The following is a 27,127-nucleotide window of genomic DNA, read 5'->3' on the forward strand; positions in this document are numbered from 1 at the left end:
GGAGCGGGGCCGTGGTCTCCCGGGGAGCGTGGTGTTATTATGGGATGTTAGAGCTGGAGGAATGGCGCTCGGCGCGTGATTTTGAACAAACACGATCGGTCTCCCGGTGACGAGCGCTGTGTGTGTCTGGTAACCGGGGCCGCCAGCGCCGCCTCAGGTCCCAGGCGGCCACGATCCTCCTTCATGCCGCCCGCCTGCAGGTCCGAGCGGCCCGGACACCACAGCCGGTGAGTTATCCGTCAGCGGCGCGGCTGTGTTTATGTCTGAGGGACGGGGGAACGCTGCGCCGCCGCCTGCCTGGCACCGAGGACACCGGCGCTGGGCGGCTTCGGAGCACCGGCTGATGGCGGCAGGGCTGGAGTGTGATCTGACTGGAGCCCGGGGTCTTTGGGCGGTTTTGAGTGGGACTTTCTGCCTTGTTGAAGTTGTCCACGGTGTTGTCAGTGGCCTCACTGACTGACTGTTCCCCTCTTTCTGAGAGACTCTCCTCCCGGTGACAGCTCTTTCAGCGTCTTCTTGCCTTCACCCCAATCCCTGATTCTGCCCTTTTTCTGTTTCTTTACAGTGATTTTTTTTTTGCCTTAATTTGTTTGTAACTACTTTCCCCGCCCCGTCCAGCCGTGGGTCTCGTTTTCTTTTTGCTGTGTTAGATTGTGTTTTTTTTTGTTGTTAATACTGTGTAACTTTTATTGCATTTCTGAGACATGAAAGGTTCACGTCGCTGTTATAGCTCCGCGTTTGTAAAATACATTCGCAGCAGCGAGCAGTTCGAAGATGATCTGCGCTCAGGGTTTTTTTTTAAAAAAAAACTAAAATAGCGGCTGGATCCTGCCTGTATTTGGTCTGAAGCGACATCTAGTTTATGGATTGCAGTGGTAACATTTCATTGTGAAGTTTAATCTTGTCTCCTGACTGATCTCCCCAGTTACAGATTTCCCACACCCCTGGGATCATGATCCAAAGGGCTTTGTACTGTCAATGTTCTCAAGAACGGGCAACATCACATACCCCAGGGTCGAATTTTTTTTGTTGTTGTGCTGACCTTACGCAGGAACCATTTCTTTTAAGCCCCGCCAGCGATTTGAACGGGAGCAATAGTGTGTTTATATGTTGAAGAATATCTTGTGAGGTTTTACTTCCAGCAGGTAGAATGTTGATTTGTAAGTTGCTTGTTGTTTGGGGAGGAGTGCGCCAGGGCGTCAAGGCTGAACGTTTGTGGGGTTTGTTCGGCAACTACGGTATTTCCTGTTAGTTTTTTTCCGCGGTTTTTTCGTATGATTTTTGTGTGTCTCCTAGTCTCACTCAGGCCCTGCCTTTCTCTGGAAATGTGATGACGAGGTGAAAATGGCGGACCTTTCGAAATGCAATCCCTGCCTAATAATACACCCGAGCCTAGTCTGAAAAGACCGAACCGGCTTTGAGTTCTGCCCGGCCGCTTAGACATAAAATGACACGTCCTCCCTTTTCGCCCCCAGATGTCACGCTAATAACACTTCAGGTTTCTCTGCCAAGCACAGACAATTCGGGTGCAAAGGCCTGCAGTTCTCCTTTTCTTTAGAGATCGTTTGGAGAGACGTGGCTCTCTGAAAGAATACAGTAAGGTATGCTCAGATTCCGCCTAACAACGATTACGTTTAGAAGTTCCTTGTCGTCTAGTAGACCTGATCCAAGTAATGTAAATATAAAATTATTCACATTTACGTACCTAGGATTTCGAAGGGCAAGCAGCAATACTGTTGTTGAGGTTTTTCACTAATAAAGATAATTAGTAAATAGAGGTCATGCATAAATGTACGTCGCAAAAATCCTCATTCCTTGATCTCTTTACTCTGTCGATTATGAAATTTACAGAGCCCCCTCCCAATGTTCCTCCCATTCGTCCTCCCAGAACACAGCTAAATTATCGTAGTCCGGTTCACAACTGTGTAAACGTAAAATAAATTTCGAATCAACCTGTTCAAGGATGTTGTGACACATCTCTGTAGCAGATGTGACTTGAACCTGGGCCTCATGGATACTGCATTCCTGACTATCAGCTGTTCCAGGATTGGAGGCAGTGATTCTGTTTGCAACTGGTGTGTTAACTGTGTGAATGATTGTTTAGCTCCAAGTTTACATCTTTATAATGTAGCAAAACATTTGATTGAGGGATGGGGTAGCAAGACTACAGGAGGTGGACCAAAGTGCTGCTGAGGAGATACTTTTTAATGGTGAAAAGAAATATAACAAAAAGCAAATTAGAATACTACAAGATAACACCGGGGCAATGGGCCAAATGGCCTCCTTCTGTGATGCACCATTCTTTTAATCACCAGTGGGAGATTGGAATGCACAAAAGACCATGATGTAGGTAAATGTTGAAATATCAGCAGGTGCAGACAAGGAAGGAGGGATGGAGAAGATTTTTAGGAGGTGGGATGGGAAACTGGAATTAAAAACGGGAATGAAAATAAATTGTACTACTATTCAGTCACCCATTGAAAGTGATTTTTTTTTGTGTGGTGACTTGTTGGCATGTGACAGCAAAGCCCCACAGGCATATGGTGTGATAAATGATGACTTGATTACAAAGTGTGTATTTGCCAATGCAGGCAAAAAGTTAAATATTTTTAAGATTTGGCTGCCTTTTATGTCTGTTAGTCGTCTTCAATTGCAAGGTTGTCATTAGTGCTGCTTCCATCAGTAAGTACGCAGACAATGATAAAGGAGTTAATATTTGTTGTGGGAAATAGAAAAGTCAGTAGTTAGAGGATGTGTTTTCAGCTTGGGGTAACAAATGTTAAATAAGTAAAATGCATTCATTCTATTAAGTCTTCTATCTCCACAGATTATCCTTTCATTGACTCTCTCCCATTATGTAATTGCCTTGCTGTGTTGCTACACGGAGAACATTCAAGTACTGTATAACTTTTCCTTGTCCAGAAAGGTAGTTGAACAAAGCTCCAAAATATTTTTGTATTCACACTGACGTGCAAACCTGCATGCTTGGTTTCTGCAGTTTGTGCTTTGTTTGGTAACAGCAAACTCTGTAGCCTGCTTAATTCCTCGTGTTATAAATCTTTAACCTTCAATTTCTTTTTGCTCCTGGATTGTGGATGTTACAGGCAAGCATTGCGTATATTATCTATCTTCAGTTGTCCTTCAGAAGATGATGGTACAAAAGCTGCAGTGTCTGTGGTGTAGGCATTCTCAAAATTTAGTTAGGGAGGAAGTTCTAGGATTTTGACCAAATAACAGTGGGGAAGAAAAATCCAATACATTTCAAATTAGTGTGTTGCTTGGAAGAGAAAACTTGCCAGTGTTGGTTCCCATGCTGCTCTTATCCTGAGTCATGGTTTTTGGGAGGAGCTGTCATAGAAGTTCTGTTACTGCAGCACTTATAAATTGAAAATACTGCAGCCATTGTGTGCTGATGATTGAGGGAGTGAATGTTGAGGTAGTAGATTTGGTCTCCAGCAAATGGATTGCTTTACCCTGGAGTTGTTGAGCTTTGTATTGTTGGAGCTGTGCTCATCCAGACAAGTGGAGAGAGTTCCGTCACATTCATGAGCTATATGTTGTAGGTAGTGCAAAACATTTAGAGAAACAAGGTGAGTTATTTGCAGCAGCATTCGTAGCTTCTGACTTGCTCTTGTAATAACTGTAATTATGTGGTTGAGCCAGTTAAGTTCATGATCAATAGTAGTAACCCTGAGGATGATGTTGGTTGGGTACTTACCAATGGTAATGTCATTGAATATAAGGGAGAGGTGGTTATTTCTTGACATTTGTGGCACTCAACCAGATAATATCTAGAATTCTATCCTGATGAACAATCACAGCTGGAAAATTTCATTCATGTTTTTTGCTGTTGCCACACTTTTATTTCTAGCATTTTCTGTTTTGTTTGAAACTTAGAGAGTACATAGTATTTTGCTTTCAAATAGTTAGCTAGCCCTATTCTGAAGACTTAAAGTACAGAATATTCTTGAACATTATGGCTCAAATCTTTACTATCTGATACAGAAATGTGTGGAGTTGGCACTCCATTGACATAATCAGAAAAGTAAGTTTTTCTGTTCTGCAATATTTACTTTTCTTCCTGTGTTGTGTGAAAAATAATCCGTAAGGTTTTCAAAAAGAGAACAAATAAACAGTTTTTGAAGGAGTTTCCCAGTGGGGACAAAATTCTTGACATAAAGGCCAGAATATGTTTGATTTGCTTGACAGTCAGTATTGAGTAGGTTATCTAGTAAGGTGCTATATTCACTTCCCCAGTATTAGGAAAAGCAAAAAATCAGGAAGAATCCTTGCTTCTTATTATTAGCCATTCATCCACTCTGAAAAAGTGTTTTGAGATTTGGATGAGGATAAAGATGGATTTAGCTTTTTGTCCTCACAGGTGAGTTGTCTGCCAGCATTCCTCTATGGTCACAAATGAAGAGAAGCCAGTGGCAAAAGTACTAGTGGGTTGCTAACCCCAAATAACCAAATACCTGCCAAGTATTCAGCTCCAAGATATTGCACACTCAAACCAAACTAGGCTGTGCAAATCCTGTTCAATACACATCTGTTTCGCCCAATATATTGTAACCATCACCAAACTGCTGTCTCAACCATCAGTCACCTTTGCTCTTGTTTCTTCCCCATTGCTTCTACGACCTGTCACTGTCTCCTCATTGATTAGAGTGATGCTGGAAAAGCACAGCATCCAAGGAGCAGGCAAATCAGAGTGTGACTGTAGGTGAGGCAGGTAGGGGGAACCTGAGTTCAGGAGTGGAGGAGCCTCAGCCCTTGACCTTATCCAACAGGTACGAGATTCTTGCTCCCTGTTCGGGTGAGGAAAAGGGCTCTGGACCAGATGAGCCAACTGACCAAGGCATCATGGTGCAGAAGGCCATTCAAGAGGGGGGAGTTAATAGACAAGTAGTATTACGGGGACAGATAGTATCCTTTGCAAGCCGGATCGGGAGTCTTGCATGGTGTGTTGCCTGCCTGCTGCCAGGGTGCGGGACATCTCTGAGCGGCTTGAAAGGATATTGGAGCGGGAGGGGGAGGATCCAGTTGTTGTGGTCCATGTTGGTACTAACAACATAGGCAAGACTAGGGTGGAGGACCTGTTTGGGGATTACGAAGCACTAGGCAGGAAATCGAAGCACAGGTCCTCAAGGGTTATAATCTCCGGATTACTGCCGGAGCCACGTGCTAATTGGCATAGGGATAAGAAAATTAGGCAAGTAAACACGTGGCTAAGGGATTGGTGTGGGAAAGAGGGATTCCACTTCATGGGGCATTGGCATCAGTTTTGGAACAGGGGGGATCTGTACCGTTGGGATGGTCTTCACCTAAACCGATCAGGTACCAATGTTCTAGCGAAGAGGATAAATAGGGTGGTCAGTAGGACTTTAAACTTCTGAGTTGGGGGGAAAGGGAAAGTGAAAGCGACAGGGAGTATGGCGTTAAATGGAAAGATAAGCAGCAGGATAGCATGTGTCCAGGCGGATTTAAAATTGAGGCAGACTGGGAATTCAGAAAAAAGCAAGGTTAACTTAGGACATCATATGACTTCCAATATCTCTAATGATAAGAAAATTAGCATTCAGGCACTTTACCTGAACGCTCGTAGCATTCATAACAAAGCAGATGAACTAATGGCACAGATCATAGTGAATGATTATGTGGTAGGCATCACAGAGACTTGGTTACAGGGGGGTCAGGACTGGCAGTTAAACCTCCAAGGATTTTCAACTTATCGAAAAGACAGGGAGGTCGGCAGAGGGGGTGGGGTTGCCTTGTTAGTTAAGAACAAAATTAAATCTATGGCACTGAATGACATAGCGTCAGATGATGTGGAGTCTGTGTGGGTGGAATTGAGGAACCACAAAGACAAAAAGACCATGATTGGAGTTGTGCACATACCTCCGAACAGTGGTCAGGACCAGGGACGCAACATGTACCGGGAAATAGAGAAGGCATGTCAGAAAGGCAAGGTCACAGTGATCATGGGAGACTTCAATATGCAGGTGGACTGGGTAAATAACGGTGCCAGTGGATCCAAAGAAAGGGAATTCATGGAATGCTTACAGGATAGCTTTTTGGAACAGTTTGTCATGGAGCCCACAAGGGAGCAGGCTATTCTGGACCTAGTGCTTTGCCATGAACCAGACTTTATAAAAGATCTTAAAGTAAGGGAACCCTTAGGAGGCAGTGATCATAATATGGTAGAGTTCAGTGTGGAGTTTGAAAGAACGAAGGCAAAATCGGATGTAATGGTGTTACAGTTAAATAAAGGTAATTATGAGGGCATGAGAGAAGAACTGACAAAAATAGACTGGAAGCAGAGGCTAGCGGGGAAGACAGTAGAGCAAAAATGGCAGGAGTTTGTGGGTATAATTGAGGACTCTGTACAGAGGTTCATTCCCAAGAAAAGAAAGATTATCCGGGGAGGGATTAGACAACCATGGCTGACAAAGGAAGTCAGGAAAATTATTAAAGAAAAAGAGAGATCCTATAAAGTGGCCAAGAGCAGTAGGAAATCAGAAGATTGGCAAGGCTACAAAAACAAACAGAGGATAACAAAGAGAGTAATAAGAAAGGAGAAGATCAAATATGAAGGTAGGCTAGCCAGTAATATTAGAAATGATAGTAAAAGTTTCTTTCAATACATAAGAAACAAACAACAGGCAAAAGTAGACATTGGGCCACTTCAAACTGATGCTGGAAGCCTAGTGATGGGAGATAAGGAAATAACAGGAGAACTTAACAAGTACTTTGAGTCAGTTTTCACAGTGGAAGACACGAGTAATATCCCAACAATTAAAGGGAGTCAGAGGGCTGAGTTGAGTATGGTTGCCATTACAAAAGAGATAGTGCTAGAAAAGCTAAAAAGTCTTAAAATTGATAAATCTCCTGGCCCTGATGGGATACATCCTAGAGTTCTGAGAGAGGTGGCTGAGGAAATAGCGGAGGCATTGGTTGAGATCTTTCAAGAGTCACTGGAGTCAGGGAAAGTCCCGGATGATTGGAAGATCGCTGTTGTAACCCCCTTGTTCAAGAAAGGATCAAGACAAAAGATGGAAAATTATAGGCCAATTAGCCTAACCTCGGTTGTTGGTAAAATTCTAGAATCCATCATTAAGGATGAGGTTTCTAAATTCTTAGAAGAGCAGAGTTTGATTAGAACAAGTCAACATGGATTTAGTAAGGGGAGGTCATGCCTGACAAACCTGTTGGACTTCTTTGAAGAGGTGACAAGTAGGTTAGACCAGGGAAACCCAGTGGATGTGGTCTATCTAGACTTCCAAAAGGCCTTTGATAAGGTGCCACACAGGAGGCTGCTGAGCAAAGTGAGGGCTCATGGTGTTCGAGGTGAGCTACTGGGATGGATTGAGAATTGGCTGTCTGACAGAAGGCAGAGAGTCGGGATAAAAGATTCTTTATCAGAATGGCAGCCGGTGACGAGCGGTGTCCCGCAGGGTTCAGTGTTGGGCCACAGCTGTTCGCGTTATATATTAATGATCTGGATGAAGGGACTGGGGACATTCTGGCGAAATTTGCAGATGATACGAAGTTAGGTGGACAGGCAGGTAGTACTGAGGAAGTGGGGAGGCTACAGAAGGATCTAGATAGTTTGGGAGAGTGGTCCAGGAAATGGCTGATGGAATTCAACGTGAACAAATGCGAGGTCTTGCACTTTGGCAAAAAGAATAAAAGCATAGACTACTATTTAAACGGTGAGAAAATTCATAAAGCCAAAGTACAAAGGGATGTGGGGGTGCTAGTCGAGGATTCTCTAAAGGTCAACATGCAGGTTGAGTCCGTGATTAAGAAAGCGAATGCGATGTTGTCATTTATCTCAAGAGGGTTGGAATATAAAAGCACCGTTGTGCTACTGAGACTTTATAAAACTCTGGTTAGGCCCCATTTGGAGTACTGTGTCCAGTTTTGGTTCCCACACCTCAGAAAGGACATACTGGCACTGGAACGTGTCCAGCGGAGATTCACACGTTAGATCCCTGGAATGGTTGATCTAACATATGAGGAACGGCTGAGGATCCTGGGATTGTATTCATTGGAGTTTTCGAAGATTAAGGGGAGACTTAATAGAGACGTACAAGATAGTACATGGCTTGGAAAGGGTGGACGCTCGGAAATTGTTTCCGTTAGGTAAGGAGACTAGGACCCGTGGACACAGCCTTAAAATTAGAGGGGGTCAATTCAGAACAGAAACGCGGAGACATTTCTTCAGCCAGAGAGTGGTGGGCCTGTGGAAGTCATTGCCACAGAGTGCAGTGGAGGCCGGGACGCTAAATGTCTTCAAGGCAGAGATTGATAGATTCTTGTTGTCTCGAGGAATTAAGGGCTACGGGGAGAATGCGGGTAAGTGGAGTTGAAATGCCCATCAGCCATGATTGAATGGCGGAGTGGACTCGATGGGCCGAATGGCCTTACTTCCGCTCCTATGTCTAATGGTCTTATAAATCAACGTTTCGGGCAGTTGCCCTTCATCTTTCCTGATGAAGGGCTCCTGCCCGAAACGTCGATTTTCCTGCTCCTTGGATGCTGCCTGATTTGCTGTGCTTTTCCAGCACCACTCTAATCTTGACTCTAATCTCCAACATCTGCAGTCCTCACTTTCACCTATCATCTCTTCATTGACCTATTCTCTTCGCCATCCTATTCAGTTTTAAATCTTCAATCTCCTACAAATTTTGTTGTGATGTCCCCTCTTGTTTTATTGCAAAAATGTACTTTAATCATAAATTATCTACAAGCAAGTATGAAAAGGTCAAAACAGTTATGTATAAACTTTTCAGAAAATACAATGAATTTGTCATTCCTCATATTGAAAGGAGACTACTTGCATTCCCATTCAGGTAATGAGGGAATCTTGAAATTTAACAGGCCCTTGTTTTTGGCAGAAAGACTGTCGTCTTTCTCCACTTGGTGGCAGCTGCCCCAAACTTCAGTGCATTACTCAGCACATAGTCATGTTACTCTGAATCAGCCTGCAACACTTGATTGAGGTAAACTCTTTACGCTGGAAGGTCAACAAGTATTGTGCAGACCAGAGTGTCTTTCACGGAGTTGATGGTCCTTCAGGTGCAGTCTATTTTTGTTTCAGTGCTTGTCCTGGGAAAAAGCCCATAGAGCACACAGTCCCACATCACAGAGCTGCTTGGGATGATCTTCGACAAAATCACTGCAGCTATCTCCAGACCTTCTTTGCGTAGAAGCATTCCAGAAGATGATGTGTGACAATCTCTTCCCCTCTACACTGCTTCCAGACAGCATATGATGGCAGAGTCTGAATGATATGACTGGTTGTGCTCTTCTCAACTCCAGCCAAGCTATGTCTTGGTGCTTGTTGGAAACTTCTGGTGTTGAGGCAGTCTGCTAAATACTTGTTGACAGTCTACTCAAGGAACTGCCCAACAGAATCAACCCTGTCCTTGGAGATTCTCAAGGATATTCTTGCAGACCACTGCCTGATGACTTGACTTGAAGTCAAAGGTGTTTTCCTTTGCAATATCTTCCACGGGGTTTCGATTAAATGAAATGGTCCAACTCCTTGGAGCATTCTATCGTCAGGAAGCCAGACCAATCATTTGCAACACCGGGGCAGCTAGAACCTGAGTGGGAGAGTAGGTAGTGACACTTGGTATTTGCGTACTGAGGATCTACAGACAGCTTGATGCAGTTGCCCACAAAGTGCTCCCTCTCCTTCCACTGTCACTTGATCTTTCTTTCCATTGTGTTCTTTCAGGTTTTCTGACTGACCTTCTTTCAATCTCCACTTGCCTTCCCCAAACAACTTTTCTGTTTCTATCTCCATAACCTTCTGAAAACCTTCCTCTTCGCTCGGTAACTCTTTCTGTGAAGAATTTAAACTACTCAACTTGTATTTATATAGCACCTTTTTAATATAAAAGAATATCTTCACAATGATATATTCAGTCGAAAATGGATATAAATGAAAGTGATTCAGAGGTGTTAACACGCTTTTTCAGAGCTGGGCTTTAAGGAGAATCTTGAGAGATGGACAGAGGAAAGTAATTGGAAGGAAATCGGAGTAAAACAAAATCTGATACTTTCTCATTTTAGATGAGTATGGTTGAACCAATGAAATATTTTGAGTTTAACTGGATGGAGATTGTTTGGCTCATCTGCTTTGAGAAGAATAATCACAAACATGATGCATAAAGTAGTACTTCTTGAAAAGCCTGACATTCCTCCTTGCTGAAGAAGTAGTGCTGACATTTCGAGAACATGAAGCCTCATACAATTTGGTAAAGTTATAATTTTGCAACAAATTTTTCTTACTGTTTCCAATACTCTTCTGGTTAGTTGAGCAAATTCCAGTATTTTCACGCTGAAACCAAAGATGATGATGTAACTTGGTTGTTAGACCAGTAGTCGCTTAGCCATTATTATTTACATTTTCTACATATAACAAAACCTTGAACAAGATCTTGAAAATAAGTCACTAGCCTGTTGATACTGTCACGGCTTAAAACAAGCAGTTGTTTTAATTGCATCCTGAACACAAGCCATTCCTGGTGCAGAACATGAACAGTTGATGCAAGGGATTAGAAAAACAGAAAATTAAATAGCAAATAATCTAACACAATGATTATTTGAGAAGAGCTGACCTTATTAACATCATTACAATAGCTGATCTATATTGTTATGGTTGTTTATCTTGAATTACACAGTTTAAAAAGCCAATCATTCCAGAAAATTTAAAAAAAATGTAAGGTAGTTGAGATGACATGAGTTGCTACCATATAACTAATAGGATTTATGTAATTGATAATCTTATAATTTATGAATGTCGGCAGTATCCTGACATTTGAGGACTTCTAAATTCACTGATAACTTTGGTTTTTGCAAGCTAATTTGTAAAGGAATTTCACAGTCAGAATAAAGTGTACTATAAAATGGTGATGCCCAATTGGCATGTGCAACAGTGACATGCTGTTGGGATTTTGCTATGTAACATTGTTCTTATTTTAATTGTGTTGTTGTAGGAAATTGCTGTTCAGAAGCAAAGCTGTTTCCCACAATGTGAAAGAGTAACGTCATTCCCCTTTATGCTCCCCACACTCCTCTCAGATTGCTTCAGAGAATTCTAGGTAAACATAAAGGAAGCCAGTTCTTAGTTACAATTGCGACATGGCCTGTTAAGGTGAAGGAATGTGCAGCAAACCAAGTACCAATGCAGTTTTTTTGTGCATATACAGCGAACAGCTGTTCTGCTAACAATTTGTCTGCTCGGTTGGAAGTATCTTTTATAAAATGCTGAAGCTTGGTGCCATTTTGTGCACTAAATCTCTTTCCAGTGTCTTGAGTGGACATTGTAAGTTGTCCCTGTTGTGAGGGAATCATCACTATATTTTGTAGGTTTTGTGCATTGGTTCCTAATGTTTAGCACAAAATCAAAATTAGTACACATTTATACCACTAATTTTCCAGAGTGAATTTTTTTTTACCCATTGCAAATATTATTAGGATGCGCTGAAAAATGTTCTTACTTTGTATCAAGGAGATTGATGGTTAGTTTGTCGAAGTCGTGACTACTTCTTTATTCCATCACTTTTGTGTGGTGAAAAAGATGGAGTTTCCAGTTATTTTTTAAAATTAGAATGAGGTGTGATGCTCCCTAAAAGGACAGCAATTATTTAAAAAAAATATTGACAAGCTAAATCTCAATTTCTTGAACATGCACAATAACAAGCTGTTTACAATGAAAAGCTTTTTTGGATAAAAGTTAAATCCTTTCTTCCCCTTCAAGTGCTCATAAATAGTATTATGGCACCAGTCAAAGAAAAGCAGAGGAGTTCTTCCTAAGCTCTGGTCAACATTGTTTCACCAACATTTTTTGCTCAACAAATTTCATTATAACTGAGTAACTGGTCATTTCTTCTTTTTGGTTGGATGTTGATGTATGCAAATTGGTGGTCAGATTTCGTTACATTAGTCAAAATATGTTATTTTGTCAACAAATATCAAAACTCACTATTTTATTTGTTGGGGCAGAGGTGAACACTGGTCAAAGACATCACCAAAAGTGATGGAAGAATAGCTGCTGACAAATAAAAAGGAGGAGCAAATATTCCTGCAGGTCTCCCTTAAATATCCTTTTATTTAAATGTGCTATTTGGCCAATGTCATGAAATTTACTTTGTCCTTTTGAATTTACCATTTATTTCACCAAATATTTTATTATGATCCATCCCCTGCCTTAATAATCTACAATGCTGGCATCATCTTGGAGAACAGATATAAGCTGGCTCATTTTATTTAATGAAAGATACTTTCTTAAACCTCTGTGCCCTCATTGTTAACTTTCTTTTGTTCTACGCCATCCTAGTGCTGCAATTTCCAGTCTTTTCCCATAACCTCAAACATTCACCCACTTCCCCTCCCAAACTAGCCCTCAACATCTTGCTTCTCTGCCCTTGCCCCCTCCAAGTATGTCTCGTCCAAGAGGACAACTTTCTCCTCAAATCCACTTCCATTTAACTCTTAAGTATCCGACTTCAACTGTCATAACCCTAATGCTACCTTTCCAGTCCACTTGCACTCCCTTTCAGAATTTTTAAAGGGCTAAATAGCATAGTGTTGTTTGTTACTACTGTGTATGGGCTCCAAGCCTGACAGCAGAAACCAAAATGAATTTAAAAGATGACAAAAGTTTCCAGTACATTGGGGTCCCCATGGCTACTAATAATAACTATTTGCTATTTTTTGGCACTCTCTCCATCATCACCTAGTCCTTAAAGTAAAATCTTGACTTCCCTACCCCATCACCCCTTCTCACCTTGTTAATCCACTAAGTCAGCCTCTATGGAAAGCATTGATGGGTTGTTCAGCTACATGGGGAATCCCAGCCAAATTGGAATGTGCCGTGATCTTTTGCTGCTGCTTTCGTCTGTCTGGGTTTTTTTTTTGTTTCAGCCAGTCTCACTGAATGTGATGAATTTGTGGAAATCCAGGATTTCTACCAGTCTTATGCAGAGTGCCACCCATAGTTGGATAAGTGAATTCCATTCGGAAAACAGATCAAACTTGAGACCTCTTTGGGCAATAGATTTTTTAAAAAAGGACCAGGTGAAGCTGTACTTGCCCCTTCTTCCTTATCACTAATGGCCTCCATATCCTCATCCCCGTATACTACTGCATGTTGCAAGTCAATGGCAACTTGTGCAAGCTGTTGAGGGCTTGACTTGCCTCACTTAAGGGCTGAGTACAATGTTCTGTAAGTAGTTTTTTTTTCCCCCTTGGCATTGTGATGATGCCACCCCTTTAACATGGTTATTTTGTCTTTGGCTTTTTCCAAGAGGGGTCGTAAAGGCAGAGATGTCTATTTGTCTTCTTTAGCAATGGCAGGGAATTGGCCAGTTCTCCCAGTTGAGGTCATTTTTCTAATTTGGTTTAGTTGCACCAGAGAAGCTGTTAGTAGCAGGCAGTCAAAAGCTGCAGTGGAAAAAGGTTCCCTGCTTCAGCAGATGATACCTGCCTGACTTTGCTCTCTGAAATCCTTCCTGCTTGTAAAAACTTGTGTTCAAGTTTACCTTTTGCCAAAGGGTGTGTTGATGTGATGTTGCGGGGATTGGAACAGCTCTTTAGTAAGTTTCAGTATTGAGTCGGTGGAGTTTTTAAATAACTAAATTCTTCTAAATTCTGTTTTCTTCATGTTTAAACTATAGCGTTGAAATAAGTGTTGTTTTGCTTAAGGTCAGCTGCATCACAACTGGAACATTCACTAAACACCTGCCTTTAACATAAGAAAAAGTTTGGGCTTAGGCTACCTTCTCGAAATATTTTGAAGGGATCTGGCCTGGTCCAGAACAGGCATATGTTTCAAAACAAGTAAGGCTACAATGTGATTTATGTCTCATAATCATCCTTGGGGTGTGAGAGAATTGGCAGGGCCAGACACCCACCACCCTCTGAAAATATTCTTTCTCCACCATCCTCTTAGCTGTCCTAGACTTCACTGAAGTCTTTGGCCCTGGTTATTGTCCCAGTGCACCTAATGGAAAACATACCTTCCTATCTACTTTCTTTATGCCTGTCATAATCTTATACATTTCTATCAGGTCCTCTTTCAACCTTTGCTGCTCCAAAGAAGAAAACCCCAACCTATCCAATCTTTTCCCTAGCTCAAACCCCTCAGTCCAGTCAGCATCTTGTTAAATCTTATCTGCATTCTCTCCAGTATAATCACATCCTTTTTATAGTGTGGTGATCAGAACTGCATGCAGTTCCCTAGTTATGGCCTAACCTCTGCTATAATGGGAAGTATATATGCTTTCTTAGCCATTTTATCCATCTGTTCTTCCACCTTCAGGGATCTCTGGATGTACATGGAATATTTTAACTGTGGTCTGACTTGTGTCTTGTAGAGTTTTAACAAAGCCTCCCTAGTTTCATACTCCATTCCCTTTGAAATAAAGCCCAACATTCCATTTGTTTTCCCTATTACTGCCTTCCCTAGGGCAAAGTATTCATTGAGGACTGCCTACCAAGATACCTCTGTTCAGCATTTTCCAGTGTTTTACCATTCAAAATGTAATGCCTTGCCACTTTAGCTCTTTTATTACCTCATACTTTCCTGCGTTGAATTCCATTTGCCATTGCTCTGTCGACCTACTCACTGTGCTGATATCCACCTGCAGTTTATGCTATCTTCCTCATTATTTACCACCCTATCAATTTTTGTGTCACCCATGAACTTGATCATAACCCATTATTTAAGCCCAAATCATTAATGTATCCCACAAACAGCAACAGCGCCAATTCTGAACCCTGCAAAATCCCCCAGGGAAATAGACATTTAGACACAAAAACATCCTTCTACAGTCATCCTCGATTTCTGCCTTTCAGTCAATTTTGGGACTAATGTGCCACCATGCCTTGGATCCCATCGGTTCTTATTTTCTTGACCAGTCTACCTTGAAGGACCTATTCAAAAGCCTTGCTAAAGTCCATGTAGACCTTCATCAATGCTTCTGGTTACCTTGCAAAAACTTTGATCAGCTTTGTCAAACATGAGCTTCCCTTGACAAACCTATGCCAAGTTCCCTGATCAATTTGTGTCTGTCCAAGTGCAGATACATTCTGTTCCTCCAAACTCTTTCTAATCACTTACCCAACACTAAGGTTAAACTGACTGACTTGAAATTGCCTGGTCCATCTCTTTGTCCTTTTTATGGTAATGGAATTATCAATTAATCCTGGCAACTCTCATATGACCATTGAGGATTTGAAAATTACTGTTGGGGAAGGTAGTAATAAGGAAAGCAAATGGAATTATTTCAAAGGGAATGGAGTATAAAAGCAGGGAGGTTTTGCTAAAACTACAGACCACTAGTCGGACCACAGCTGGGATACTTAATGGGCTCCTTATCTAATGTAAGATATACTGGCATTGGAGCAGCCCAGAGAAGGTTCACTAAATTAATCCTGGTTATGGAGGGATCATCTCACAAGGAGAGGTTGAGTTGATTGAGCCTCTATTCATTGGAATTTAGAAGAATGAGAGATCACCTTTATTGAAACATAGACTTTAAGGGGACTTAATAGGGTACATGCAGAAAGATTGTTAACTCATGGGAAAATCTAGGAGCAGAGATTATAATCTCAATGTGGAGTCGCCCATTTAAGACTGCGATGGGGATGAATTATTTCAGAGGGCAGTGAATCTGTGGAATTCTTTACCAAAGAGGGCTATTGAGAATGATTCAGGATATTCAAGGCTGAGATAGACAGAATTTTAATTAGTAAGTCAATCAAGATTATGGGGAGAGTCAGGAAGGTGAAGTTGAGAGTTATCAAATCTGTTATAATCTCATTGGATTCTGATGAAATTGAACTCTATCTGCCATAAGCTTTGTTTTGTTAATCCTCATAATCATATCCCTTGACATCCGGTGTACTCCAGTCTTGGTCTTGCCCTTTGTCTTTTCAGGAACACACCTGCCTTTCAAACCTAGTCCCATTGGGCAAAGTCATATCTTTGTGAAATTAGTCTTCTCCAGATTTAATTTCCAAATCATCTTTATTATTTTCTGTAGTTATTCAATATGTAGCTGAATTATGGTCACTATCACCAAAATTATGGTCACTATCACCTACTGATGTACGGTACTTACTAATTGTTTGGTTTCATTTTAGAATATTACATCCAGGAACACTCCTCCCTTGGAGGGCTTCGTACATAGTGATTGCATAAGTTCTCCGGGGTGCAATTTAGGAATTTTGTTCCCCCTTATCTTGGAGAATAAAACTTTCCCAGTTAGTATTTGCGTAGTTAGAATTCCCTCTAGTGATGGACTCCCTGACCCCAGGGAAAAGACCTTGTCTATTTACCCTGTCCATGCACCTCATGATTTTATAAACCTCTATAAGGTCACCCCTTAGCCTCTGATGCTCCAGAGAAAACAGCCCCTGCCTATTCAGCCGCTCCTGACAAGGCAAATCCTTCAACCCTGGCAACATCCTTGTAAATCTTTTCTGAACCCTTTCAAGTTTCACAACATCTTTCCGTTAGGAAGGCGACCAGAATTGCACGCAATATTCCAACAGTGGCCTAACCAATGTCCTGTACAGCTGCAACATGACCTCCCAACTCCTGTGCTCAATACTCTGACCAATAAAGGAAAGCATATCAAATGCCTTCTTCACTATCCTATCTACTTGCGACTCCACTTTTATGGAGCTATGAACCTGCACTCCTGGGCCTCTTGGTTTAGCCACACTCCCTAGGACCTTACCCTTAAGTGTTTCAGTCCTGCTAAGATTTGCTTTCCCAAAATGCAGCACCTTGCATTTATCTGATTTAAACTCCGCCTGCTACTCCTTAGCCCATCGGCCCATTTGATCAAGATCCCGTTGTAATCCTAGGTAACCTTCTTTGCTGTCCGCGACACCTCCAATTTTGGTGTCATCTGCAAACTTACTAACTGTACCTCTTAAACTCACATCCAAATCATTAATATAACTGACGAAAAGTAGTGGACCCAGCACCGATCCTTGTGGCGCTCCACTGGTTGTAGCCCTCCAGTCTGAAAAACAACCCTCCCACCACCACACTCTGTCTTCTATCTTTGAGCCAGTTGTATATCCAAATGGCTAGTTCTCCCTGTATTCTGAGATCTAACCTTGCTAACCAGTCTCCAATGGGGAACCTTGTCAAACGCCTTACTGAAGTCCATAAAGATCACATCTACAGTTCTGATCTCATCAATCCTCTTTATTATTTCTTCAAAACCACTCAATCAAGTTTGTGAGACATGATTTACCACGCACAAAGCCACGCTGACTATCCCTAATCAGTCCTTGTCCATCCAAATACATGTAACTCCTGTCCCTCCAGATTCCCTCCAACAACTTGCCCACCACCGGTGTCATTGGTCTATAGTTCCCTGGCTTGCCCTTATCACCTTTCTTAAATAGTGGCACCATGTTAGCCAACTTCCAGTCTTCCGGCACCTCACCTGTGACTATCAATGATACAAATATCTCAGCAAGAGGACCAGCAATCACTTCTCTAGCTTCCTACAGAGTTCTGGGATACACCTGATCAGGTCCTGGGGATGTATCCACCTTTATGCATTTCAAGACATCCAGCACTTTCTCCTCTGTAATATGGAGAACTTACGATCTGCTTTTACATTGGTTGCAACTTTTCTCTCCTACTTTTATATTTCCCCTCTCTTTCTTTTGCTCTCCTTTGCTGAATTCTAAAATGCTTCCAATCCAAGGCTTGTTACTTTTATAGTAACTTTGTTGATTCCTCTTTGGATTTAATGCTATCTTTGATTCTTTTTGTTAGCTACAGTTGTGTGCCATTTTTTCCTGATGTGCTTTTCAACCAGAAAGAAATGTATAACTGTTGCAATGGGTTTCATAATATCCTTTTGTTTAGATTTAGGAGAAAGTGAGGACTACAGATGCTGGAGATCAGAGTTGATAGTGTGATGCTGGAAAAGCACAGCAGGTCAGGCAGCATCCAAGGAGTAGGAGAATCGACATTTCAGGCATAAGTCCTTCATCAGGAATCCTTTTCCAGCACCACAACCTCGACTCTGATCACCAGCATCTGCAGTCCTCACTTTCTCCCAATATCCTCACAGAGGCATTGAGTAGTGCAGTGGGGAAGGATACATATGAGTGGCAGGGGCATTGGAACCCAAGTGAGGAGATACACGAGAAGGAAATAAAGCCAGTAATAAAACATGGAAAAGTTTCTAAACCCTTTCTAAATATTGAACACTCTTGAATTGCATTCTGATATAATACCATTAGATTTGTCTTTTCAGTATTTTTACACTTTTTTTTGTGTACTCCCCTGTTTCCTGCTAGTAGCCTTTGTTTCCTCTGTATCAGGAATCCCGATGAAGGGTGTATGCCTGAAATGTCGATCATCCTGCTCCTCAGATGCTGCCTGACCTGCTGTGCTTTTCCAGCGCCACACTTTAGATTTAGGATCCAAGTTTTGGATTAGACTATTATTCTTTTTATCCCAGTGAAGAATTCCCTTGTGTTATGGTCACTGTTCTCTAATGGACCTACATAAAAAGATTATTAGTTAACCCCATCTCTGTGCACAGTACCAAATCTAGAACAATGTGTTCCTCAATAAACTAGTTAGAAAAATAAATCGAGTCCACACTCCAGAGGTTCATCTGCTAATGTGGTTTGCTGAGTCTTTATGTAGATATAGTATTCAATGAATATCATCCTTCCTACATGCTTCCCTAATTTCCTGTCATTCCTAAACACTACAGCGAAGAAGCTTATAGACAACCTAAACTAATGTTTTCTATCCATTATCTCTTATCTCTACTCATACTGATTCTACATCTAGATTTTCTGAACCAATATCCTTTCTCATTATTGCAGAGTTCATTCTTTATTAAAAATACTCTCCAGTTCCTTTCCTTTCCTGTCTTTTCTAAATATTGAACACTCTTGAATAGCATTCTAATATAATACCATTAGATTTGTCTTTTCAGTGTTCCCCTGTTTCCTGCTAGTAGCCTTTGTTTCCTCTGCATTCAACCTTTGCTTTCTACTTTTCCATGTTTTATTTCTGGCTTTATTTCCTTCTCATGTATCTGTTCACTTGGGTTCCAATGCCCCTGCCACTGATATGTATCCTTCCCCACTGTACTACTCAATGCCTCTGTGAGGATATTGGGAGAAAGTGAGGACTACAGATGTTGGCGATCAGAGTCGAACGTATGGTGCTGGAAAAGCACAGCAGGTCAGGCAGCATCCAAGGAGCAGGAGAATCTACTTTTCGGGCATGAGCCCTTCTTCAGGAATGACGCTTGTGGGTTGGGACTGAGAGATAAATAGCAAGGGTGTGGGATTGGGGGAGTTAACTGGGAAAGCGATAAATGGATGAAAGTGAGGGAGACAGTGGTGGATGGGTCAGGAGGGCGGTGCCAAGTTGGAGGCTTGGGACTGGGATCATGTGCGGGGAGGGGAAATGTGGAAGCTGTTGAAATACACATTTATCCCCTGTGGTTGCAGGGTCCCAAGTTGGAATATGAGGCGTTCCTCCTCCAGGCGTCAGATGGTAATGGTTTGGCAGTGGAGGAGGCCCAGGACCTGCACGCCCTTGAGAATGCAACGGATGCAGTAGATGACACTGGTTGCACCTGGTGTGGTCTCTTCTATGTCGGGGAGACAGGACACCTTCTTGTGGATCATTTCATAGAACATCTTTGGGACCCCTGCACCACCAACCAACCTCACTGCCCTCTGGCTGAACACTTCAATTCCCCCTCCCACTCAGTCAAGGAGACGCAGGTTCTGGGCCTCATCCACCACCAAACCATTACCACCCATCGTCTGGAGGAGGAACACCTCCTATTCTGCCTTGGGACCCTGCAACCATTCCCCCCCCCCCCCCTCCAAACATTATCTCAGTCCCAAGTCTCCAACTTGGCACCGCCCTCCAGACCTGTCCATCACTGTCCCCTCTGACCTATCACCTTCTCCCTCACCTTCAGCCACCTATCGCTTTACCAGCTACCTCCCCTCAAACCCACCCCCCTCCCATTTATCTCTCAGCCTCGACCCACAAGCCTCATTCCTGATGAAGGGCTTATGCCTGAAATGTCGATTCTCCTGCTCCTTGGATGCTGCCTGACCTGCTGTGCTTTTCCAGCAACACACTCTCAACTGAGGATATTGGTCCGAGTCTTGCAAGGTGCAATCCATCCAGCTTGTATAGGACCATCCTTCTTGGTGAACACAAATGAACCAGATAGAATTGTAATGCAGCCTGATAACTTCATGATTATTATTAATGAAATTAGCATTTAATTCTGGATTCATTAAGTTCTTCCAGCTGTAGCCGTGGAATTTGAGCATATCTCCCAAGGATTAGTCCAGAACTCTGGATTATTAGACCACTGACATTACCACTAGGCTACTGCCCCCTATGGTTCTTGTAAGTGGTCTTGGCATGAAAACTAATGGAGCAATGTACTGATTTTAGAGAAGATGGCTCGATACAATTGTGGATGTCCGGTGATAAGTTTTTTTCCTCGACTTCAAGCACAAGAGGACATTTTTTCTGCCCTTTAAGTATTGTGGTGTTTTAAAAACCTGATTTAATACAAGGTCACACATGCTACTTCACTGATATCATGCATTCCAATCATGAGCTCCTGAACTTGGTACCTGCTACCAAATATTAGCATATTTCTTGGATGAAAACTATTTTTTGGCCTAAGGATTTTATAACCAATGTTGTCTTTTAAGCTGTGCAGTCATGCCACAAACTGAAAGTCCCCATTCAGGCCATGCACAGTTGGCTGCTTAAAACTACTAAAACTGAAACACATGACTGCACAAATAAATTATGGAGCTTTGTTGCTTATAAATGTAAATAAACCTGTGTATAATTTGAGAGTTTAACCTCCAACTTTTTCTTTCGCTGCATATGCACTGATAAAAGCAAAGAATTATGGAGTAGTTTAGAATCTCTTTAAAATTTAAAAACTAGACTGCAGCAATGCTGGTATGATTACAGATATAGACCAGGTTTCACAATGGAAAAAAATTCCCAATACCGCCAAGTTCTCCATCTGTAAGTTCGTAAGTCCTACTGAACTAGCATTGATAGTAGATATTTCATGCTCTGGGTTTAAAAACAATGACATGGCACAAGTTGTTATCAACTCTGCATACAGACGCGCCATTATTTCTGTATATGATTGTTCACAGATCGCGTTAATTGTTAAATTCAGAAGAATGTCCATGCCAAGACGAGATAACTATCATCATGTAACAACAGAAGATGTTTTGAGTCAAAAATCTGAAGCAGAGTAAGTTTTCTTTTAAAAATTAGTTCATGAAAAGCTGCCTTTTAGTTATTAATTGTTTTCAATCAACAAGCAACCTTGCTTGTATGTTTAGAAGCATCTAATTAAAATTTACTTATAGATTTTGCATCCACATATGTGACATTATCTCACTTGGTCACCAGCACAGTCCCTTGTCCATTCTTTTGTACACATTTTATCTCCCACAATCCCTCATTCTTCCTCCACCCGCCTCTGATGCTACTTGTTGATTGCTCCCAGGGGGTGTCGTTCTTGCATTTGTCCTGTCTGGTCCTGCAATAGGCTTCTGTGAGACTGACCCTCGATCTTTTAAACTCCAGTGAATATCATCTAAAATGATCCAATTTCTCTCTTTTATAAATCAGTCCTGCCATCCCAGGAATCCGTTTGGTAGGTCTTTGCACTCCCTCCATAACCAGATCACCTTCCCCATACATGGTTATGCACACTCTAGTTCATCTACCATCCATTTGCCCACTTGCTCAACTTGTCCAAATCACAATGAAGTATCTGTGCATACTCCTTGCAGTTCACTCTTCCAGCCAGTCTTGTGTGTTTTGAAAACCTGGAGATATTACATTGAGTTCTCTCGTCTAATTTATTAATGTATATTGTGAATAACTGGTGTTCTTGCACAGATCCCTCTTGCATCCCATTTGCCACTGCCTACCACAGAGATATAGTTATACAGCACAGAAAAAGACCCTTCTGTCCAACTCCTCCATGTCAACCTGATTTCCTAAACTGATCTTGTCCCGTTTGCCAACATTTGGCATAAATCCATCTTAATCCTTCTTTTTCATGTACCAGTCCAGATGCCTTTTCAATGTTGTGATTGTACCCACCTGCTCTGTCAGGTTGTTCTGTACAGATCACCTCAGATCACTTTTCAGTTGTTCCCCTCTCACCTTAAATGTTTGCCTTCTAGTTTTAGACTCCCCTATCACTTGGAAAATAACCCATTGATTCCTAGTCTTTTCAAAATTGAGGGCTGTAGCTAAAATAGAGAAGAACATTTCCTAATAGTGGAAAGGGTGAGAACCAGGGGTCAGTAATTTTAAGGTGAGCCAGAAAAAGAGTCAATGGTATCATGAGGAAAACCTGTTTTTTTTTAAAAAGCAGTGCGTGAATGCACAACATGTGTGTTGAAGTTTTTAAAAAGGCATAAAGACTACATGTCTGGGGCAATGAAGAAAGGGCACAGAACTGGAACTAGCATGGCAAAGTTCCTCTGGCATGGATACACTGGGCTGAATAGCTGCCTCTTCTGCTATACCCATTCTACAATGCATCAAATGCTATTCATCAACCCTGTGCTTGCAGATCTACTTTGTCTCTATGGAATCTTAGCACAGTTGGCTGGACAACCTTTTTGCAATGCAGAGTAATGCTAACAGCGTGGATTCCAGTCCCGCATTGGCTGAGGTTACCATGAAGTACACTCCTTCTCGACCTCGCCTGAGGCTTGATAATTCTCCAGTTGAACTCCCCATTAGTAGTCTCTCTCATGAGAAAACAATGGTGACTTGTACTTTTTTATTTTGCCTCAGATCTCTGAATACCTTTTTAAAATGGGCCAGCTTTTATGCACTCCCATCCTAGGACAGGGATGAAAGTAAAGTCTAGCACCTGATGTTCCTGCTGCCTACCTCTCACTACCTCCTGCATAAAATTCTGTGGTTGGGAAATGCATCAGGCAGCTTATTTGGTCTTGAGCTTAATTTAAGACCTTAATGAACCAATTAATGACTACTTAACCACCTCTTCCTGCCACTGTCTGTATATTGTCCCCAGTAGTGAGAGGCACATACCAGGTGCAAAGCCTGACTGCCATAGAGTTAGGGAGATGAGTGGAGCCTCCCTACAATCACTGCCACTCTCAGCTAAATAGTACAGAGCCCTGCAACCCCTTAACCACAAGGCTAAGGCCTCCATTCATGCACTTGGTTGGGATCTGTTTCATTTGATTGTCTGGCAGTTATCTAAGATGGGACTTTCCCCTGTGAAGCGACAGAAGTCTCACATTAAAGCAATTTGTGCTGCTCCTCCCAGTGTTAAATTGCTGCAGTGCAATCAGGATTTATGGATGGGCCACCCCTATCTGAATATTTAGCTGGGGTGGAAATGGTACACTGGTAAACTTCAGTCCCTTGCACACAAGTTCTCTATGATCTTATCTCTCTTTAGATTAGATTACTTACAGCCCTTCGGCCCAACAAGTCCACACCGACCCGCCGAAGCATATACCACCCAGTATACCCCTTCACCTAACACTACGGACAATTTAGCATGGTCAATTCATCTAACCTGCACATTTTTTTTGGATTGTGGGAGGAAACTGGAGCACCCGGAGGAAGCCCACGCAGACACTGGGAGAATGTGCAAACTCCACACAGAGAGTTGCCTGAGGCGGGAATTGAACCCGGGTATCTGGCGCTATGAGGCAGCAGTGCTAACCGCTGTGCCACCATGCCGCCCATAAAACTTTAGGTCTGTAAACTCCTGTAGTCCCTTAACCCTATGCAAACTCTGCATTCCTCCAAATCTTGTGGTTGTCCAAATCGTGAGTGTCTTCAACTGTGTAGGCCCTAAGCTCTAGATTTCCCTCTATAAACCTCTTGGCCTCTATAAAGCCATCTTCAAAAACTTTGGCTTTGACTAAGCTTTGATTATTTCTCTTAATATCAATATTAATAGAAGTAGATTACTCATTAAGCTGTCAACCAACATGAATGGAAGAGTAATTTCCTTTTTGCCAATTTGTTTTTGAGACTTGATCTAGCGTTATTTTAACTGCTGCAATAGCAAATTTTAATTTTGCTTTTCTCTCATTTTTGTTTCAGTTACCCAGTGCTTGCCGAGTATCTGCATTATTAAGATGGAAGTGGTGTCAGCTGAGGTGAATAGCCTGCTACCTGAGGAGATAATGGACACTGCCATCATCGAAGATGATAGTATTGAGGCTATCACAATAACCTCAGAGCATGGTGATCCAGTTCCCATGGAAACTGAGCTCGAGGAAATAATAGATCCAAATGAAGGCAAGAACTCTGAGATTCTGTCGAGCATTGCAGACCAGGTCACTGTGTTGACAAATAGTACTACACCATTTGTTTTAAGTGACCCAAGTATAAAGATGGAAATTAATACTGTTGACGGTACGTCAAAGGCTACTGGTAACATCAGCCTCCCAAGCACAACTGCTGGAACACCCATATCTTTAGCAGCAAATCAGATTGTTCTTAACCCAGTATCTGAACACTCTGATTACAGCATCTCCAGCCAAGCTATAAAGTCAGAACCAGTAGGGCAGCAACTGGTAGTGACTACTCTTGGAAAGTCCCGACAGTCCATCGTACTTTCGTTGCCGCCAAGTCAAGGAACTCACCTTCAAGTCTCATCTCAATTACCAACAATGGACCCACAGGGGCAGAAACAAATAAAGGTAGTTACTCTTGGTGGAAGAGTTGCGGGAAAGACACTAACTGGAGTATCAAATATGTTGGTTTCTGGGAATCCTTCTCTAAATACATCAGTTCAGCCTGCACAAAATCAGGTAAATGATAAAGTGCTTCTAATAAGACTCAGTGACTACTGAAATGTTAGAGATGGCATATCTGGTGAAGTTAATGAATGACTGACAGAAACTTAATGACAGGCTTAGGGAAAAGCCGTATGTGACATTGTCATACCATGAGCTATAAACTTCAGTCTGGTCAGAGAGACAGCATTTATCAAGTGGGTTGTGGATCACAAATAAGCGACAACTGAACTTTGTCCTTTCTTCCAAGCTGTTCACTGTTTTTGTTTATCACCCTTGATTTCTTTTTCCCGCTGTCTTGCCTCTGTCTGTATGGCTTTGTGATTTGCTCTTTGTATTTTCAAAAAGGACTTCCACTATTGCTGTCAATGCTAGGTTCATTACTTCCGTGGATTTTTTTATTCACTGGTGAAAAATGAAAGAAATATTTTTTTAAAAACTGACGATGAAGGGCTTCTAGTTCAATTTTGTTAATTCAAAGTCGATTTCATCAATTTTGTCGGCAGCGGTTTGGTTTGTAGCATTCCTATCACGGTTATGAAGTCAAGTTGCTCTCCAGAAACGTAAACACAAAAATCTAGCCTTATACTCCACTGCAGGACTTGAGGGAATGCAGTATTATCGGAGGTAGCATCTTCTGGATGAACTGTTAAACTAAAGCCCTGTATGTGCTCTCTGGTTGATGTAAAAGGACCCACAATTCAAACAAGAGCAGGACAGTGTAGAATCAAGACTCAATCAAGATCGCAAAGTTAGGTTATCTGGGCACTATCTCTTTGCTCATGGGAGCTAGCTCTGCACGAGCTGCTTGTACTTCTTAAATTACAACAATGACTACATGTGGAAAAAGTACACAATTGTTTTCAAAGTACTATGTGCATCCTGAATTAGAATCATAGAATCACTACAGTGTAGAAACAGGCCCTTCGGCCCAACAAGTCCACACCGACCCTCCGAAGAGTAACTCACCCTGACCCATTCCCCAACCATATTCCTCCATATTTACCCCAACCTAATCTACACATCCCTGAATGCTGGGCAATTTAGCATGGCCCATTCACCTAATCTGTGCATCTTTGAATTGTGGGAGGAAACCGGAGCACCCGGAGGATACCCGCACAGACAGTTAGCCGAGGCTGGGATCGAACCCGGGTCCCTGGCACTGTGAGGCAGCAGTGCTTACCACTAAGCCACCATGAGAAATAGTGATGCAATACTTTAAATTTAATTTCTGCTCTTTGTTTGTAATTCTCACGTCCTTTGTATCCCCTACTTGAAACGTAAGTAAATTCCATGTGGTAATTCATTGCCTAAAGAAAGCTCTGCTATTACCAGTCCTAAAGGTAATTGGTATCCATTTCTTCAAGTGCCACTATTTAAAGTAGTATTTGGTATTAACTGCTTCTGTACTATTTTTATATAACTGTACCAGATCATGGCTGCAAGACACATTTTTAGCTTTAAAAGCCCTAGAGTTCTCCACTATTTCCTCCAATTACCAATGAGGTATTCACCTCATGGTTCTTTTCCATAATGCTTCACATTTAAGTATCTCTTGTTGCCACCAGACTAGAACGTGGTATTCCGTGTGGTCTGACTAAAGTGCTGTACAATTTGATTTACATATGAACATGGCGCAGGAGTAGGCTATTTGCCTGTGAAAGAGAAATTTTTTTTCAATTAACTTGGCCTACTCTGCTATTTAATAAGATTATGGTTGATCTGATTGCAACCTTTAAGCCCACTTGAGGTTATCACCCTTCACCCCCTTCCTAACCGAGAATCTGTACACTTCTGCCTTTAATAAGATCCAGATCACGCTTCTGCCTTTAAGGAGTAATACTCTAAGGACTCATGACCCTCTGAGAGAAAAAAAATTCACCTAAACTGTTTTAAATACATAACACTTTATTTTTAAATAGTGATCCCTAATTCTGGATTCCCCCATAAGAGGAAAGGTCCTCTCTCATCTAACCTGTCAAGTCCCCTCAGAATCATGCATGTTTCTGTCTCCTAAGGTCTAGCGGATACACAATTGAACTGTCCAACCTTTTAATCATAAGGCATGCCAACCCATTCTATGTATTAGTCTGGGAAACCTTCTTTGAACTACCTTCAATTAATTTGCATTGTTCCTTAAATAAGATGACCAGTACTATAACATTATTCCATATGTGGTTTCAGCAGAGGCCTCAATAACTAAAGCAGAAATTCCTACTTCTGTATCCTTTTGTTT

The 27,127-nt window shown here is 41.9% G+C and overlaps 1 protein-coding gene across 4 annotated transcripts in view; it reads left to right on the plus strand.

Moving 5' to 3' along the window:
* lin54 (lin-54 DREAM MuvB core complex component) overlaps nt 1-27,127 on the plus strand; it is an 86,907-nt gene continuing 59,780 nt past the window's right edge. Inside the window, exons 1-3 of one of the 4 annotated variants that reach the window (XM_072552305.1) lie at nt 1-227; nt 21,232-21,332; nt 24,194-24,795. In XM_072552305.1, the coding sequence (XP_072408406.1) occupies nt 24,229-24,795 (567 nt within the window). In that variant the 5' untranslated portion in view covers nt 1-227; nt 21,232-21,332; nt 24,194-24,228. Of the gene's footprint in view, nt 228-1,288; nt 1,602-21,231; nt 21,333-24,193; nt 24,907-27,127 lie in introns of those variants that run through there. The other 3 variants (XM_072552396.1, XM_072552128.1, XM_072552215.1) reach the window with 3 other exon arrangements.

The sequence above is a fragment of the Chiloscyllium punctatum genome, chromosome 1, assembly GCF_047496795.1.
Source record: "Chiloscyllium punctatum isolate Juve2018m chromosome 1, sChiPun1.3, whole genome shotgun sequence".
NCBI classification, from domain to species: domain Eukaryota; kingdom Metazoa; phylum Chordata; class Chondrichthyes; order Orectolobiformes; family Hemiscylliidae; genus Chiloscyllium; species Chiloscyllium punctatum.